The sequence below is a fragment of the Desmodus rotundus genome, chromosome 9 (assembly GCF_022682495.2).
Source record: "Desmodus rotundus isolate HL8 chromosome 9, HLdesRot8A.1, whole genome shotgun sequence".
Taxonomy (NCBI): Eukaryota; Metazoa; Chordata; class Mammalia; order Chiroptera; family Phyllostomidae; genus Desmodus; species Desmodus rotundus.
In genome coordinates this window covers 26,945,049-26,964,762 of record NC_071395.1, presented here as the reverse complement: position 1 = coordinate 26,964,762, position 19,714 = coordinate 26,945,049, and the positions used below count along the sequence as shown (strand labels likewise).

The following is a 19,714-nucleotide window of genomic DNA, read 5'->3' as shown; positions in this document are numbered from 1 at the left end:
TGTCATTTTATTGATGGTGTCCTTAAAGCACAAGAGTTTTTAATTTTGATGGTGTCCAGTTTATTTTTTTCTTTTTGATGTCATAACTGAGAAATAATTACCTAAATTAAGTTCACCAGAATTTTCTCCTACACGTCTTTTTAATTAAATTATTTTGTTATTCTATTACAGGTGTCCCAATTTTTCCCTCTTTGCCCTGCTCCACTCAGCCCACTCACCATTCCCACAGTCATTTCCCACACTGTTGTCCATGTCCCTGGAACATTCATACATGTTCCATGACTAGTCCTTTCCACTTCTTTCCATCCTTATCCCCTTGCCCCCTCCTCCCCGGTCACTGTCAGTCTGTTCTTTGTCTCCATGCCTCTGGTTCTATTTTGCTCATTAGTTATTTTGTTCATTAAGTTTTTCTTATAGGTGAGATCATATGGTATTTGTCTATCACTGAGTGACTTATTTCACTTAGCATAATATTCTCCAGTTGCATCCATGCTGTTGAAAAAGATAGATCCTTCTTTCCTTCTGCTGAGTAGTATTCCATTGTGTAATTGTACCACAGCTTTTTGAGCCACTCATTTACTGATGGGCACTTAGGCTGTCTCCAGCACTTGGCTATTGTAAATAGCACTGCTATGAACATATGAGTGCTGGAGGAAAACATAGGCAGTAAAATTTCTATCCCACACAGCAATATTTTTGCTGATATATCTCTTACAGCAAGGAAAATAAAGGAAAAAATAAACAAATGGGACTACATCAGACTAAAAAGCTTCTGTATAGCTAAAGAAACCATCATCAAAATAAAAGGGAACCAACCGTAAGGGAGAACATATTTGTCAATGATAACTCGGAGAAGGGTTTGATCTCCAAAATATATGAAGAACTTACACAACTCAACATCAGGAAGTCAAACAGCCCAATTTAAAAAAAGGGCAAAAGGACCTGGATAGACAGTTCCCCAAGGAGGACATACAGAGGGCCCAGAGACATATGAAGAGATGCTCGGCATCACTAGCCATCAGAGAGATGCAAATTAAAACCACAGTGAGATACCATTTCATACTGGCCAGAATTGCATCATTAATAAAACAACAAACAACAAGTGCTGGCGAAGATGTGGAGAAAAGGGAACCCTAGTACATTGTTGGTGGGGATGCAGACTGGTGCAGCCACTGTGGAAAACAGTATGGAATTTCCTCAGAAAACTAAAAATGCAACTGCCTTTTGACCCAGCAATTCCACTGCTGGGAACGTACCCTAAGAGCCCTGAAACACCAATTGAAAAGAAATGATGCAATCCTACTTGTTTTTCTAAGAGTTCAGTTTTATCTTTTTCATTTAGATTTGTTATTCATTTTGAGTTAATTTTTGTATATGGTGTGAGGAAGGAGTCCAAATTTATTATTTTGCCTGTTCAGTTGTCCTAGCAACCTTTGTTCTAAAAAGTACTCTTTTACTGTGACCACAAATGGAGAGCTTATTTTTGGACTCTCAGTTCTGTTCCATTGCTCTGTATGTTTAAACTTATTAACTTTATCATGCTATATATAACCTTGTAATAAATTTTGACATTGGCCAGTGTGATTCATACAATTTTGTAGTTGTTTTTCAAGGTATTTTTTGGCTATTTTGGTCCCCTTGAATTTCCATATGAATTTTAAGATCAGCTTTGTAATTTCTTCATTAGAAAAGCCAGCTGGAAATTCATGTGTAATTGTAAAAAATAATAAAATTATTAATTTTATAAGGTATGCTTTCTACCAAAATACTTAATCTCTTTCTTAAATTTTATGTAGCTTTATACTGAATAGATTTACTCTAATGGCTTGCCAGTTATAAACCAAATTGGACTTGGTGTGTTTGTGCAAACGCTGAGGCAGAGTACAAAAAGAAGCAATTGATGATTTCATAGACAGGCAGGGAATGATTGAGATAGATCAGTGTAGGAACAGTGCTCCATGAGAGAACACAGCGTGTGCTGGCAGGAGGATGAGGAGGATTGGTGGGGATACTGTAATGGTGTTTTCAGAAAACTATGAGTAGTCACTAGAACTCTATGTTAGGTTGGATGATGCAAAATGAGTCGAGATAAATGATACTATGAATCATCAGTTACTGATAGGTGTATATGTTCACATGTTAAAGACTGTTTTAACTTCTACCTCAAAAATGTAATCATACCATTGCATAAGTATCCTAAATATGATTAATATAAATGAATTAGTGAATCTCTTTAACTTTGAAAAGAAGTAATACATGAGATATGATTGGTGGTAGGAAACCCATTAACTGGAAAACCTAACATTTAGTTTCAAAGCATTGTGAAAGAGGAAAAACATTGTATCACATCCCAAGGAATAGATATTTTTGTCATGTTGGCAGTTGACTGAAGAGATTAAAACTAAAAAAAGTACCCAGCTCCCATCCACTAACTCCTCCCTTTTACAGATTAGGTGGCTGAAGTTCGGAGATATTGTGGAGCTCAAAGGTTCCTGATGTCATAGTCAGTGGTATATATTTTTTAAATCATTTATCTCATTAGACTAGAAGGCTAATGAGAAATCAAAATGAGGGTTGGCAATTGTACTGCAGTATGACGTATTTACAATTGAAATATATTTCTGGAAGCACAGGAGAAATGGCTTAAGGCTGCTGGTGGAAATTAAGGAAGAAAAGCTTCAAGGAGGAGTGGCTGAGACTTCAGAGGAAAGTACTGCGTAGGCAAGTGTGGGAAGAGCGCTCCACAGAGAACACAGCACATGCCAGCACAGGGGTGCAAGGGAATGATGGCCGTTTCGGGAAACCGTAAGCATCCCCAGTGCTGTGCATTAGGCTGGATGGAGCAACTAAGCAGAAATGAGATTATAATGGATTGTGAGTGTCACGCCAAGAATTAAACGTTAATCTTGTGGAGTTCCATTGTAAGATTTTCACCCTACTGACATAACTGGATTTGTTTCCTTTCTCTTAGGAAGTGTGCAGGGTTGATTATTAGATGGGAGTTGAGGCAGGAAGACTAGAGAATGATGAGTTCATTAAACGGGGGTGAGACAGAGGGTCTAAATCAGGACAGCAGCTCCAGCAATGGAGAGGCAGGCACAATACAGGAGAAACGGAAAAGGTAAAGTCAATAGGACTTCCTGAATAATCACATTTGAAGCACGAAGGGAAAACAGAACGTAAAGCAAATCCTCTATTATTATATTTTCAGTTTTTCTACTTCTTCCTATGAATGAAAGGATCATATTTATGAGCTTTAAATGTATTTATAATAAACAATTAAAGTAGTTTAAACTATCACAATCCTTCTGGAGATGAGGGAACCACAGAATATTAAGTGTATGGTACTTAGTGGCGTCGAGTGAGACCCGCATGTTCTTCCTTTCCTCAAACCCAGTCACACGCCTCAGGAAACAGGGTGAGTGAAGCTCCCCAGTGCAGATCTCGTTACTGTTATTTGTACCTTTTCTACGTGCACACGACTACTAGTTGAGGAAGAAAACGAGACACAGAAATGATAAATACAGACTTGAAAGTCTGCCTTATGTCAATTAAGCTTCCTCTTTGATTTTATAAAATCATTAGGTAAAACAGTTCATCCTTCAGGGACAAAGTCACATATCACAGATACAAAATAGTTTGGTGTAAATATAGTTAACACTTTTTTTAGAATTCTGAGAAATGTTGGTCACATGTGCCATCAATGGGTTGACATTTTTGGTAAAATGCACAGTCAGAGCTATGAATAAGTATTAAGCAGTTAAGCCCCACACCCTTCCCACTCACTGACTGGCAATAGCGCATGGGGCTGCTACCTTTATAGAGTAATTTCTTCTGGCTTTCAACATTTTATAAGTCAACAAAAAATAAATACTAAAAAAATAAAAGGGAAAGAAGATGTTCCATTCAACGGTTGGAAATGCTGGTTTAAACACAGTTAACACAGGTCATTTATGGTAAGATTTTATAGTCTTTACTATGCTAACAAGAGCTGTGAATTGCCAAGAGGGAGACCCCGGGCATTGTATTTTCAGTGGAGTACACCTAAGCTGTTATCTAGTAGGCTTTATAAGGCTGGGACAAAACTAGAAGAAGGTAAGTCAGTCACACAGAATATGGATGTTCATTTTATTCATTTTTCATGTGGATGGGTGCAGGGTAGGTAGGGCTGCCAGGTGGAAAAGTACCCACCAAAAAAGTACTACTTAGAACTGTCTGAAGACAGCATGGCCCTGGGCCCTAATATTTCAGGCACGTTGAAAGGCAGAGGTAAGAACCGGCACTGGATAGAAATCTACAATGGAAATTGAGGATTCACACCTTGAAGTGTCTTATGGAAAATACATTCATCCACATGCCAAATCAATTTAGGCTCACCCCATTTAGGATCTGCCATTGAAAATGAATCATGAGTACAAAGTTATAGAGTTCTTCCTTCCCCATTTTATACTACCATGCAATCTATCATTAAGCATTTCATAAGTCACATAACAACTTTCAAGTCATTTGCAATTTAATTTACCAGAAATCAGTATCCAGATCAGTGAGAAAAAGAAAAGTACAGCTCAAAAGCATTGGAGACAAGGGGCAGGGAAGCCTCAATGGAAATGTTCACTTTTCTACCTGTCTTTAAAAGGGACTTCAGTTTTTGCATAATGAAAATTCATGGTAACACAACACTTGATTGCTTGTCATTTTCTGGGAGTTTAAGAGACAAATCTTGTGCACGCACACACACACACACACACACTCAGTTTCTCCCCAAAATAGCCACATTCTTTTATTTGGTGATTTAATACATTTTTAATTCAAATAGCCACCACATAACCTAGGCACAATATTAAGCATTTTACAAGCAAAGAATTTTACTGATTTTCTTTTCAATTGCCAGAGAGTACAGTAAGTGAATTGGTTAAAGGATATGCTTCTGTACATTAAAATATCCATGTATTTATACAAGCGTGTGGAACGGAGTTTGAAGACAATAAGACCAGAACATCGCAATAAATAGGAGGTGTTCCTACCTACAGGACAGCTGAGCACAAGCTGTCAAGTGTCTTTTCTCAAGGTGCTTCCTGTTCTTCTGAGCTAGGCTCACATTTCGCACAATAAGGGTTAGGGGTTAGTAATGACTGGATCTGAATGCTTATTCTCTCGAACGTCACCTTTTCTTTGCATCTTCAATAACAGGAGTGGAGGATAGGATAACTCATTTATTTTCAAAAGCCTTTGCCACTTACCAAATTCTATGTATTTCCCACTTCAGTATTTTAAAATGCAGATTAATCCAAGCTCTAGCACCATACAAGAATGAAATGTGTGTCTTTTTGTCAGAGCAACAATATTTTATATCATCTGTGTTCCTCTGGTTATAACAATTCTGTTTAGAAAAATTTGCCAAGCTAAAAATAGTTGATCTAGGTTGTCATAAAAAAGAATATTAAATACCTTTGGTAAAAATAGATATATTTAACAAGATTAGAAAAGCAAACAGTTATAATGTCAAAAGGAGAATATAAAAATGTACACAATAAAACACATAAACCAACTTATAAAGTGAAGATAAGGCCACTCTTCTTTTCAGGTTTGTCTCTTCCAAACCCTGAATGTAGTTCTTGTCTTCTAAATGGTAGAAATTTCTATAAGAAGTATGGAAAATCCAGTCTTTCCTATCAGCATGACCCAAGTTTGATTTACAGCAACACAGTTTCTTTTTTTAAAACCAAGCTTGTAGACCATAGAATACCATTGTTTATGTATGTGAATATAAGGGGAAAAATTCCAGATTTCTGTGATTTAGGCCCAGAACATGGAGCTGGAGAGTTAACAAGCAAGGCAATAGAATCGCGTGCTCATCTGCACACACTTTGTCTTCCTGTACTGACATTAACCTAAGTCCTATCAAGACAACCGAAACATAGAACACAGCCAGCTGAGTAAGTGCATGGTAACTCTGTAACTAGCTAGTGATCTACAACATTTAATATTTTTTCCATGCCCGGAGACCTTTCCTCCTGTCATCTGGGCGTCCTCTCAAGAGAGCTGTTGCACAACTCCTAAATCCGGGTGGTGTCTCCTCTTTAAGAACACACTGTAAATCCTGAAGGATGAAAGGTCCCTGAAGCAAACAACGGAGATTGCGGACGGCGATAACGCATCAGTCCTCTAACAGAGGCAGCCGCTGGGCTGGACTGCTCTGGGAGAAGGCTGCGTGGGGAGATGCGTTATCCTCCTGTGTTCCCTCTGCACACACAGTCACACTCCTCATGGTGCTCCAGGGCCACGTCGGTGAGAGACTTATGCAATCCTCTGACCCCGATCTTTGGCCTCAGCTGAAGGACCTGAAGGGGACAGTGTAACCATGGTTAAAATCAACCAGTGTCCATCATTAATGGTCTCACAGACAAGTACAATTTCAGGAGACAAATGTGGGGCCCAGCAAAGACCTACACCTCTTATTATTATTTGTCCTAGTGAAGGCATTATGAATACATTTCCCTACCTCTCAAAAACATCATAAATGATCAATTGTTTACGAAAGAAAGAATGTTCTAATACCACAAATTTGGGAGGATGATGCCTCAGAATAAAGGACAGTGTTTAAATTGAAAGACTCACTATACAATCTTTATGTTACTCATTTAACAACACAAGAGAGACTTTTTACCTTAAGTATTTTGGAACCACAACGGCACGGTTAATTTTTCTGTTTGTTAGTTTCTCGCACTCACTCGTTTACTCACACACGTGACAAATATTTATACGTGAAGCAATGCACGCAAGCACTGCTACACTGTGAAAAGAAACGCGATCACTCTGCAGCTGAGTTAGCTCAATTACGCCACTCATTAATTTTCTTGGCTATACTTCAAGTCCTCCATAAACCTGATGAGACGGATTAGATGTACTTCTAGACATCAGCCTCCGTCACAGCTAACTTTCTGCAGCTGGGTCCTACTGTGCAGCCTATGGGGATTTGGCAATAACAATAATGGCTCTCTTTTATGAAGTTACTTGCAGCTTGGATTGCTGGGATTTTTAATAAAGGATATAGCAAAATAGACACCGATGCTAAACATATTCCCGTCCACCACTCTGACAAAAGGACATAGCTATGTACCCTGTTTTTCGGTCCATAAGATGCACCTAGGTTTTAGAGGAGGAAAATAGGAAAAAAAAATTTGAAGCAAAAATGTGGTAGAATATTTAATAACATAAATAACAGTATTTCACCAATGTAAAAGTAAGCTACATTCAGACTATAGGACGCATCCCTATTTTCCTCCCAAATTTGGGGGGAAAAGTACATCTTATAGTCCAAAAAATATGGCATTCTATAAAAGATGATCTGATGTCCTGGAAGAGAACTACCTATCAATGTGTATTCCATTTTATTTCATGTAAATGATAATTTTTTAGAAATTATGTTTGTTTGGATCATAGACAAACACTGGAGTATACAATAACATGAAGTTGTCTTGTTTGTTGGCTCTCTGGGTATGACATAGATAACTGCATAGAGCAACTTTTAAAATTTCCCAGAAATTTTCATTCATCTGAAAAGGCACAAGTCAAGTCGTATGACTGTTGTCCTTGAAGATTTTTTTTTCAATTTTTAAATTATTTTATTGTTGTTCAATTACAGTTGTCTGCATTTTCTCCCCACCTCTCTACCCCACCGCAGCCAAACCCACCTCCCTCCCTTGCTTCCACCCTCCCCCTTGGTTTTGTCCATGTGTCCTTTATAGTAGTTCCTGAAAACCCTTCTGCCCACTATCCCCCTCCCCATTCCCCTCTGGCTATTGTTAGATTGTTCTTAACTTCAATGTCTCTGGTTATATTTTGTTTGCTTTTTTCCTCTGTTGATTATGTTCCAGTTAAAGGTAAGATAATATGGTATTTGTCCCTCATTCACACGACTCCTTGAAGATTTTTTTAAAAACAGAGAATGTATACCTCATTTGGAGAATGTGAGCATGCCAAAGGTTAATTAGCTCACAATTTTTGAATGCTTATGAGTGCCAGCCACTATAATAAGGTTTTTATATACTTTAACTCACAAGAATTCTATGAAGTAATTTACAACTACTCCCCCTGTTTTATACACGAGTAAACAGAAGCTTAGAGAGACGTGACATTGTCAGTTTTTGTATTTCAGCCACATGTGAATTATTAGAGTAATAGATACTAATTATATAAAGACTCAAAATATGCATATTACCAGTCATACATTCTATTCCTTTAGTAACTTTCTTTGGAAAAAGATAAACTGAAAAGTCTTGCAATAACTATAACAGTCAACTTTTAAATTAGATTTTCTATTACATTTCATAACTTGAGAATAAAAATTACTTAAAATGTATTAGTTTAATGTGAAACATAGCCCAGTGACTATTGAATTTAGTTTTTCATGCGTCAGTACTTATTTACTCTTTTGGCACAACTTAAGATGGCATCAAAATTAACTCTGCTCCTAAGCTATTGGTGCTGTATCTTATTATCACACTCTTGCTACAAATTGTTTCTGGAATGAGACAAATTGCAATATTGGCATAGCCAAAGGCTTTCATTCCTATCTCCGCTTGTATATGCTTTCCCAGTTAGCAGGGAAAGAGAAACCACTAAGCAATGTCAAAGTCAGAGGCTGCCCCACGCAGTCCTGCCAGTGACTCAAGGCTACGATCCTGCAGCCCTTCCTTCCTCTAGCAGTGCTTGGGTCGGAATGCATTCACCAAACTCAATCCCCTGCTCTCCCCCCAGTCTTCATCCACACGTGTTTGTGCAGATTTACAAAGAGCAGAAGCAGCTCTTAGTGTTCTAGTGATGTCAAAGTCTTGAATAAGAAATTCTAAGACATGGTGGTAGGACCCTAACTACTGTTTTCCTTCTTAAGTCTGAAAGTTCTAACTGGAGAGGAGGAAGGCAGGCTTGGAAGATGACTAGCAGGTCCTGGATAATATTGAAGATGATAATTTGGTTTTCAGGACGTAGTTTATGACACAAGAAACCAGGTAGAAATATGTCTCACAAAAATTTGAGGGAAAGGTTCAAACTGAAATTACAAGTTCATGAAAAAATAATCCAGGGAGAAGCTAAACCCAGAAACTACCGGAAAGAATAGATTAGGCACAGAAAGAGGCATCCAGGGATAGACGCACACGTCCCACTGCCCGAAGGGTGCAAAGTGCCCTTACATTTTTGGGTGCCACAGAACCTTGCAGGTTGGGACTCGTTACTACAGTAAGTCAATTAAGTGGAATATTTTCCTCCAAAAACAAGATCTATGTAAAAAAAAAAAAAAAGGAGAATGTACTTGATCTTATGAAAAAATGAAATTAAATGCATGAAAATAAAAACTAGGTAAAAATCATTAGGCTGATTAAGAATGCAAAAAGGAAGCAAAAAAGGGTTTATTGGCAGAGTATTCTATAGATCTTTTTGCCAGAAGGAGAATACCCTTCCTACCTCTGGGTAAATTCATTAAATCTTTATTGACCATTTGCCATAACTGAGGAATGAGGCTAGGCACAGAGACAAAAATAAAGATGAGGGAGAGAAAAGCTAGAATGTGTCAAGGGCTTGTGACATGCCAGACCTTGTTCTAAGTGTTTCGTGAAGATCATTCCTTGAATCCTCACGACAAGGAATGAGGGCTGGAAGCTCACTGTACAGGTGAGGAAATGGAGGCACAGGGGACTCAGTAATTTGCTCAGTCACGTTGCTAACAAATGTCATGTTCAAAACTCTGGACGTCTGGTCCGGCGTCTGTGCTCTTAGGCGCTACACTGTAATGTGATCTTCATTTTTCTGTAGTTGCCAGTTTGGTAGTAACAAAGCAAAAGAAACAGTAATTATGAAATAGTGAACGTTATGTAACAGAGAGATCTTTAAAATCTAACACATGCACGAAAAAGGATGGACTGGTTATACTGGGATTGGCAGGAAACAAAACATGTTTTAGGAAAAAGAAGTATCTAGGTTTATACATATGTAAAGTTCCTGTCTTGCTTTTCTGAAAAATCCTGTTTGGGAGATAGCAAAACCATTAAGGAAATTATATATATATATATATGTGTGTGTGTATTTTTATATATGTATGTATGTATAGATATGGGTTAAAATGTCTTCTAATAAAAAGTATCTGGTGATTGATATAAAAGCAGTAAGAATCTTATTAATAATATTATTATTCTATAATATTACATTAAAACATTATAACAATAATATTGTTATATTTTATGAGCCTTTTAATTTTCTAAACTTATTTTTGATACATGGCTGAACAAAACCTAATGATGATGCTACAGGAAACCAAAAGAGAATAGTAATTCAGTTATATTTGTAGGGACACAATGAATGCTTTCAGCTCAAGGGAAGGGGGGACAGTAGAGATAGGTGGAGAGAAACAGAACTGTTAAGCTCCACCTGTGCTTCCGCCTTCTCTTTGAGGTGGGATGATCTTCAAAGTAAAAATGGAAACAATGTTCATCGAAAAGATTCCATTAAAGCCCACGAGGAGCATCTTTCTAAATAAGTCAAATCTTTAGATTCAGATGAAAGGTATTCAGTGACCTAATGCTTCTGATAATATTTTAAGTTCAATTTCATTTATTCAGGAGTAATATTAGATGAAGAACTTATTTCCAAAATATAAGACTGAGTAAAAGTCAGGCCTCATAAATTATGAATTACACCAAATAAAAAACCTTCCCCTCACCCACAGGGTAATTTGATCATCAACAGAAAAATTAATGATAAAAATGAAGACTTGGTTATTATTGGGGATATGTGTAAGAAATGTGAAGTATGTAACTGTATAATGTTTCTACACACCCACATCAGAGATGTGGGGAACTTGCACTAGATGGTCGTACAACCACACATCTAAAGGCATGTATGTGCATATATACAAGGCCACCTAATCAATCCCACCCGGAGACTGGAGAGCAACGGATTAATGTCATTCTGGAGGAAGGCCAGCGAGGCTGTAAGCAGTGCCTGCAACCTTTCCCCACACAGGAGTCCCACCTGAGACTTTAAAACAGATATTACAAATTTTGTGGCAACTTCTGGCATAACCCTAAAACTAATGTTATTTGGGAAAAAATTTTATGAGGATAGGATGGAGGAGGATTGGCTTCACCTGCAGACCAATTTATCAGACCAAAAGTATACGGAATCAGCATGTGATAAGCTGCTTTCAGGAAGCTAATACAACTGGTCTGGATTTTATAGATCTCAGAATGGTGGTGATAGACCCAAGACTTGTTGGCTAAATCAGGTCCCCAAATATACTCTGTTTGTAAGCACCTGCTTTAGAAAGTTCAAAATGGAATGATTTTAGGTGGGAAAGGATCACTCGAGTTTAATTCCTATTCTCATTACATCCTTTTACGTTTAGGCCATTCAACTCTAATATCAGCCTAGCTTTTAAGGTATTTTAAGTTTAATCTGTTTGAGAACTACTATATTAAGGGTTTCTTCTGGACTAGCCATCCCAGTTCACAGAGCAGCAATGAGGCTGGCCACTGGGCATGGCCCGGGTGGAGCTCCTTGAGCCCCCAAGCTCATGCCTACCTACTTCCCGAAAGTGGAGTGGAGACTGTTCCCAGTATAAGGCTCTTTAGAAGAATGCAGTTAGAAACAAAAATAGGACATGAGTAATGGCAGTAAATGGTGCTATTTCTAATCACAGGCTTCCAGTTTGGGATGTTAGCTACTAAAAATTGCTATCCAGTAATTGTTGTGGGAAAAAAATGGCTAGGAAAAGCCAGAGAATTATCACATTTTACACTGTTTTATTGAGGTTAAGTATCCTAGTGATGGCTACAAGTTAATGGTAGATCTGGGATGGAAACAGGGTCCATTGTCTTCTGTAATCCCAGTGCTTCCTTTTCTACTGTATCAGCAATGTTGCTGCAGGGCGGGGCAACCAGGTCATGGGCAGCGTGTGCTACTCTCCATATTTACACCACCTAACAGAGTAGGGTGTCATCGATGTCTTCATGCAATGACAAAAATTAACCATTTTATTGATTAAGCAGATATTTTTACTATTTTTTTATCTAATGGAAAAAATAAAAGCTAATGAAATGAAACTACACTGAAATGAAGTGAGGAAAGCAGATTTTGGCTTGGTATAATGTAAATGTTTTGTAAAAATCCCCCAAAATCCTGATGGACTCATCAGGAACAGAATGCTTCCTGATGTAGGGATGCTACACGATGTTCTTGGAGAAACAGTGGCATAGAATTCAGGATATTTTAGCATTAATGAAAATTTGGCCCTGGCTGGTGTGGCTCAATGGATTGAGTACTGGCCTGAGAGCCAAAGGGTCTCTGGTTCAATTCCCAGTCAGGACACATGCCTGGGTTGTCAGCCAGGTCCCCAGTGGGGGGTGCATGAGAGGCCACCAATCCATGTTTCTCTCCCTCTCTTTCTCCTCTCTCTAAAAGTATATACATAAAATATTTTTAAAAGAAAAGAAAAGAAAATTTGGAGTATGTAAGTTCTAAGGTTCCCAAGTCTCTGAAAAACAATGACTGAGATTAAATATTCTATTTTTCTTGATTCTATAAAGAGATAAAGAAGTGAAGAATCCATAAAAGGTTCAGCATGCTATTTGGGGCAACATGAATAATAGGAGGATTGGTATAATTATGAGTATGTCTTCTTGGGATTTATGTACCCACATTGCACCAAATGGAAAAATAAATACCAAAGATCTTTCTCCAAAATAGACAATAATTTATCTTCAAGTTTCTCTTTAAAATAGTTCCCTTCATATTTTGAAAGTTGAAAAGTTTTACCCATATTTTATGCTATAAAAGAACATTTTGGTTTTTGTATGAGAGAAAATTTCACTGACTACCCATGATGTACTATTATCAGAGGTTAAGCTTCCAACATCCTTACTGTCTAGGTTTCTGAGGTAAAAGTCCAATTTTAGAACATAAGAACATAAGGAGTTTTGTAAACCTTTTTTTTAATGAATGCCACATCATCTCAAACCAAAAAATCATTTCAGATACACTGTTTTGTTATATTTAAAGTAACAAAACATTCCAAGGAACCCAAACAGAAAATGATGTACCTACCTCATGATATTTTTTAGTAACTTTGCTTGGGACACACTGACACTCATTGCAATTGTGGAGACAACAGGCGCAGTTTCCACCACAGCGTTTCACCAGGAGACAACCTGGCCAGAAAATAGTATCGGTTCTCTTTAGTTCTTCCCTTATGGACACCGAGAAGTTACGAGGCGTGCAGCTGTACAATCTTACCTCCTCTTTTAGAAGGTTCAGATCCACCACTGCATGGCATAAAAGAAAAAAAAATAGGTATTTATGGTTGGAGCCTGCATGTATTCCATTAAACTCTTTTCATAAGGAAATCTAACTATTTCATGAACAATAATCCTAACAATATCCCTTCTTATTTTAACTAAGTTTTGAAGCTATGCAGCTTGCAAGTTGGACCTTCTATTTTATAGTAAACAAAGCTTCATTATGACTTAGTGGCCAATAAAGAGATGCCATTGTGCAATATCAAGAACAGAGCCAATGAAACAGTTGAGAGCTATAAATAGGAAACTACAGAGGAAAAAGAGGGCTACACCTTTTAACCTTAGTAAAAAAAAGTAAACAAGGAGGCTATTGGAGGGAAGAACAGAATGCAAGCTGATGAGTACTTTGATTAACAAGTAAATGCAATTTTTAAAGGTATCAGAAGCTCATGCAATTCATGGAGAACAATGTACAGAACCTTGTCAACAGAACTTTCTATAATCTTTCTGACAATAAGAATCATAAGATGTCAAAAGGAAATGAATAAAATGAAATTCTGAAGACAGCTGAGTGGACCATGAAATGAAAAAAAGTGATACATTTTAAAAGAACAGAGGTTGTTGGAAAGCGTTGCTTCTGGTGCACTGAGAATTTCTGGTCTTTGAAATGTCATTTAACTTAGATTCCTATTCTTCTTCTTAAGGACAGAAGAAATGTCTAATGTATAACCATTGTCTCTATTCTTTTAACAAGTTGGTTGACTATGTTGTGCTTTATTCTTTAAAAGAATACCTATCTGTCCAGACCAAACAAAATATCCTTTCATCAGATTATTGCAGGAAATTCTCAAAGAACCATTGTTTTTAACTACAAAATGATACTGCTTTAGTTAAGTTATACCAAAATATCATGTAATGTTTAATATGAATTAATCTATAATATATAAATAGTAGTTTCTTATTAGGATAAGCATCTCTAATATAATTTTAATTTATGCTTTATAGCTTTGCCTTTTTCCTCCTAGAAATATCCAGATAAAAACAATTCCAACAAAATTGAAGAGTTTTGGATAATAATAATTCATTGGAGCTTTTTTCCCATCAGAAAATCCGGGTTTTATTAAAATTTAGAAAAATTATTTATAATATAATAAATCTATTTAAATACCTTTTGCTAGTATTGGAAACATTGTAAAAAGAATTGAAAGAAAATAGAAGTTATTTTCTGGTTACAGACTGCCTGAAGTAATAATCACCACTATGTAATTCAGTTTTAAAAACTGAAGTGCCACTTTTTAAAAACAATTTTAAAATGACAAGGTAATTACAAAATCAAATGCTTATTTTCTTGGCTATGTTATATTGTATATATGATCAAGTTTTTCTAAAATGACAAAGGGAGCCAATGTATTTTGAAAAAAAATGTATTATAAATTATGCATATGCAATCATAAATTATAGGACATAAAAAAACTATATGATTGACTAAAACTTTGGTTAAGTTTTAGGAAAACACCCAGAAATGCTAACTCAATTGGTTCATTTCAGCATCTTATTCAGTTAAAAATTATTTTTTCTAACTCAATAGAAAAATCAGTTTTATTTAAGTATTTAAAGATTTTCTTTGAATATGAAAAATGATCCTGTGAAAGTAAAGCTTTTGAATATTTAAGGGAAAATGAGTTCACTCTTTTGAGTGCTATAAAAGACCAACTTATCTCTAATAAAATTAATGAGATAACTAGGTTAAATGTCACATATTTTACCTGATTCTTTTGCTGAACTAATAGTATATATACATATTGCTCTTTTATTGTTTAAGCTATATATGAGCTTATTTGAATCTTTTCTCTAGAAGTTCCTATGTGGGTAAGAAGGAAGAAGCAAACCTAAAACACGCACACACATACAAAAGTCGGTTGCCAAAATTTGCAATGCTCATTTAAGATTTATACTTCTTTAGAATGTGAATGAAGCTCTTAGCTTTGAAAGGATATTCATCTACCTCAAATAGTTTTAAACACACTATTTCATGAAACTAGAAAATGAGACTGTGTATGTTCACTTTAAAATGTTTACTTAACTACAATAAAAGGTTAGATAGATTTCCCAAGTGAACTAAGTTATGATACCTGCTACAATGTGAAAATTTAAACACACTTTCAAGTTAGCTTCCACTCATTTATCATGTTTGACACAAAAGTCAAAAGCTCTTTTCAAGTACTAGTTAAGCCTGACTTAGAAAATACGGTCCTTTTTTTTCTGTAGTAGCATGGTATGAATGAAAAGCCTGAAGCAGAAGAAGAAAGGGAAAATAATCAAACAGCAAAACATTAATGCTGTCCACTCTGGGCTGCAAATGCATTAAGGATTTTAAATTTGGTAATCTTAAGTGAAAGTTATACTTCTTGCTTCTAAGGCTTCAACGCATCTAAGTTTCATTAAAATAAGTCCTGTGATTATAAATTGGGGTCATAAAGTCTCTAAACACTATGCAGAATTTCTAGGCAAAAGGAAAAAAGAAGAAACAGGGAGAGAAAGATCATGCCCCAACACATACATTTTTTAAACTTAACTGTAATATTATGGATGTTTTCCTCTGAAAAATATTTGTAAAGTAAAACTCAGCAAATTCCTATATTCTTCTCAAAACGACCTTCTAACTTGTCTTTCAGAAGCATGGTTTTGAGCAAGACGCCAATGAAAGTTTTTCTAATGCAAATTTTCTTGTTTAGATTCATCAGTAGGGTAAGTTTTACTTAAAAATGTAATACTGACTGAAAAAAATATGCTCACATTCAACTGTTAGTTGTTCATTCTTTTGAGATATTCAGCCCAAGAATATTCTATTACTGTAATGCCATCTGAGGGTGGTCTTTCTAAGATGAATGTGGTAACACTGTGATATGTTTATTCTGTGGAAAATCTATTTCGATGTCTAATTAGAAGCTTTTAAACGTTTTACTCCTCATTCCTTTGTAGAAAGACTCTTGGGAGGGAAGTTGGTTTTGTCTATATAGATGTTATCCCACACCTGCGTTTTAGTTTATGTAAAGTTCCAAAAATATACACTGCTTTTCTCACACTTACTGTATGCTTAAAAAGTTAATAGTTTTGGCAAACTGCAAAGAGATTCAATTTGGAAAGTGCTAAATGAATATTTGAAAGATCTGTTTCAGTGCTGGATGTTTTTAAATATATGCTGGCCGCTGGCTAGATCTTCACTGATGGCCACATGAAGAGGTACGGGGCAAAAAGGCATAGGCTAGAAGGGAGATTTTTTAGACTTGAATCCTGAGATCAGCTGTCAAAAAACTAGACCTGAGCTTAGAACCTGGCTTACTCCCTCTACTTTTTACTGATCAACATGATAACCTACTTCAAATTTGCTAACAAAGGCTCTATTCATGAGTGTTTCAGCTAGACTTGTAGATCCTCATTTTCCTGTTCCGAAGTGGGAGGGAAGGGAAGTATTGTTCGTAAGTTATTCATCAAGTTATTCATCAAGATCAAATCTTATAAATATGTAACAGCTTTCAGCATCTGGACAAGATTCGGCTGCCCATGGACTTGAACACCGCTTTCAAATATCGCTGAAAGGAAACCTCGTCTGTTGGCATAGCAAAATACCACGGTTGGGCAAGTCTGCACATGACCTGCTGAGATTAAAGCTCCTCGTCCTGAAGGGCTGCAACTCCCAGCAGGAAAGGGCAGGAATCAGGTTTCTTCCTGACAAGACTTAGAGGAACAAGTCTGGTGCAATCTGCCCCTGTGAATCGCTCAAATTAACTAAATATTGTTCCTTCTCCGTCATTCCATTCTCTAAAGTGACGCCCGGTAGATTCAATGTTTCTGACAGACTGCAATAGATTTTTTTTATTGCATTATAATTATTCAGTTATCTCTACTTTATTTTCATTTGTGTCTGATGTGGATGCTTTCCAATTCTAATGTTATTAGGAAATTAGCTAACCTTAGAACAAACCCAGTGAACATTATTTTCAATTTCTTCACCATGTGGAATTACATTTAATGACCAAGTCTTACACTCTTGAAGGGAGATATATGGTGTTATGGTCAAACGGGATCATTTCAGAAGCAAGTTTATATGGAGAAAAATTATCATGGTGGGGGTTCCTTCTTCTATGCATTCTATCTGGGAAACTACTAGTTCTATTTTATGGTTACTGCTATTTGTCATGTTATTCAGAAAAGTTTCTAGGCTTTGGAAATAAAAGTTAAGACAATCCTGACCCTAGGAGACATGGTAAATAGTGAACTCGATAGAGCTTCCCTTTTTCTAGCCCCAAACGTGGTTTCTTAGCAGTTATGGTGATCTCTCTTAAATATCTACGTCAATATACCCCAGATATTAAGTTTGAATAAGCAATGATTCTTACAAAATACAATAGAGGGCTTCACCAAAATGATATTTTTAAATTTAAAAAAATGGCAAGAATTTCCATCAAAAGTATCCCTTTTAATCTTCCAAATCCACTGAGTTATAATTGAGTTCTTTTGTATGTACCCTTACTTACTGTGTAAATATGCTCAAATGTGTTTAAAGTGGATTATTTCAATTTATTACTGGAGAATTTGAAACTCTACTCATTAGAAGCTATGACAGAAGAATCTGAAACATTAGCTGCTAAGAAAACTAAATGAGATTCTAATCTGAAGAGAGAGCTTACCTCTGGATTTTCTTCCAAAAACAAAAGCCTTGCCAAGAAGTTGCCAACCTGGCCTATATAGATCTTCTAAGTCCAACTGCCATCTATCCGGTTCAAGATACCGAATAAGATCTTCCAAGGTACTAAAGGCAGTGACAGCGCTATTAAGCTGGTCCAGTGGCAAAGCGGAAGGGGGCAACACTGAAGGACTCACAGCTTCTGTGAATTGCTGAAAGTAAAAGGAATCCTATGTTAACTGTTTTAAAATGACAATGTATTCCTTCTGGACTTATGCAAGAAGTTAGGTAGACTACGGCTGTAAATACATGGGATGTCAAACTGTGTTCAACTCCAGTTAGAAGTAATTATTTTGCAAGACTTCATGTAGATGAACTCTTAATAGGTTTTCTGCACAGTCAATGAGAAAGACATTACAATCATTACCACAAGCTAAGGTGGATGTGTTGCTTAAATAAAGACAAAATAAAAACAAAATGTGTTGCTTGAATAAAAACAAAAACATCTCCATGGTTCAATTACAGACTTACAATGGAAACTAAATACAGTTTACCAAAGTTTTGCTTGTTTTTCACTTTCATTTTTCTTAATCTGGAAATCACTCTGTAGTTATGCAAATGAGCATCAAATAAATTAAAAATTGAATATAAAATAATTAACTCATAAAGCATTGTCACAAATTTAGGTGAAATACCTTTGACAATGGAGTTGTTAATCAAGATAGAAAATGTCCATATTGTAAAAGATAACTTTGATAAATTTGCCTAATTTTTTTTTAATAAACAGGTTTAAAAGACAGATACTGGAAGAACACTCTGGGCAACTCCATAACTCTCACAGGGCTGGTGTCCAGAGTTTACAAAAAAAGAGACAAACGACTTAATAGAAAATGGGCAAATTCCAGACAAGAAGCCTGAATGGTCAACAGATATAAAAACATGCTAAAATCTGTTAGTTGTCAGAGAAAAGAAAAACAAAATGAGATATTATTTCATGTACATGAGATTTGCAAGCATTTACAAGAAAGGACTGCCAAGGAATTGGGTAAATTGAAATTTCTCTGCTCTGCATGCAGAAGTGAGTATAAATTGCTGTAGTTTACATAAGATACTGGAGTTGAAGATTTACATGTTCCAAATCCCTGTAACTCACTTTTAAGGTTTACACTTATTTATTGTACATGAAAACATGTGCAATGATATTCCCCACAGTATTGCTTGAAATAAAAGAAATGAAAACCTAAATGCCCATATATAGAACAGTGCATCAAAACATATGATTTTAAATGGCAAGCAACAAAATGAGGCAATAATTTAAATAAATCTTCAATAAGGCCCCTTCCCAATTTTTAACATGAACCAAGTGGTAAATCAGAACTGAAGTCAAAATAGGCAAAATAAATAAATGAACAAATGCTCAACTTGGTTTTTTCATTATTTTTTAATTTAATTTTTTGTGGAGGAGGAGAGAGCAAGAGTATGAAATGATGCAATTATGTTGACTGATGTTCACTGTAGTATTATTTATAGCAACAAAAAGTTGGAAAAAATCTAAATTAACAACAGTTGCAATAGTTAATTACACTTCTCATGAATTGAAATAATGTACAAACATAAAAAAGGAGGTCTCCTGGAAATTTTTATTAACAAAAGAAATGTTTACTATGTAGTAAATGACAAAAATAACAAGCTATATAAAAATAGTGTTAATATACCATAATTTCAACATACATAAATT

General features: G+C 36.0%; 1 protein-coding gene across 2 annotated transcripts in view; it reads right to left on the bottom strand.

Moving 5' to 3' along the window:
• Nucleotides 1-4,754: 4,754 nt before the first annotated feature.
• PDGFC (platelet derived growth factor C) overlaps nt 4,755-19,714 on the bottom strand; it is a 164,045-nt gene continuing 149,085 nt past the window's right edge. For both annotated transcript variants that reach the window (XM_024569253.4, XM_071219165.1), the window contains 3 exons: nt 17,981-18,188; nt 13,099-13,316; nt 4,755-6,341 (listed from right to left, as the gene is read on the bottom strand). In XM_024569253.4, the coding sequence (XP_024425021.1) occupies nt 6,225-6,341; nt 13,099-13,316; nt 17,981-18,188 (543 nt within the window). In that variant the 3' untranslated portion in view covers nt 4,755-6,224. The remainder of the gene's footprint in view (nt 6,342-13,098; nt 13,317-17,980; nt 18,189-19,714) is intronic.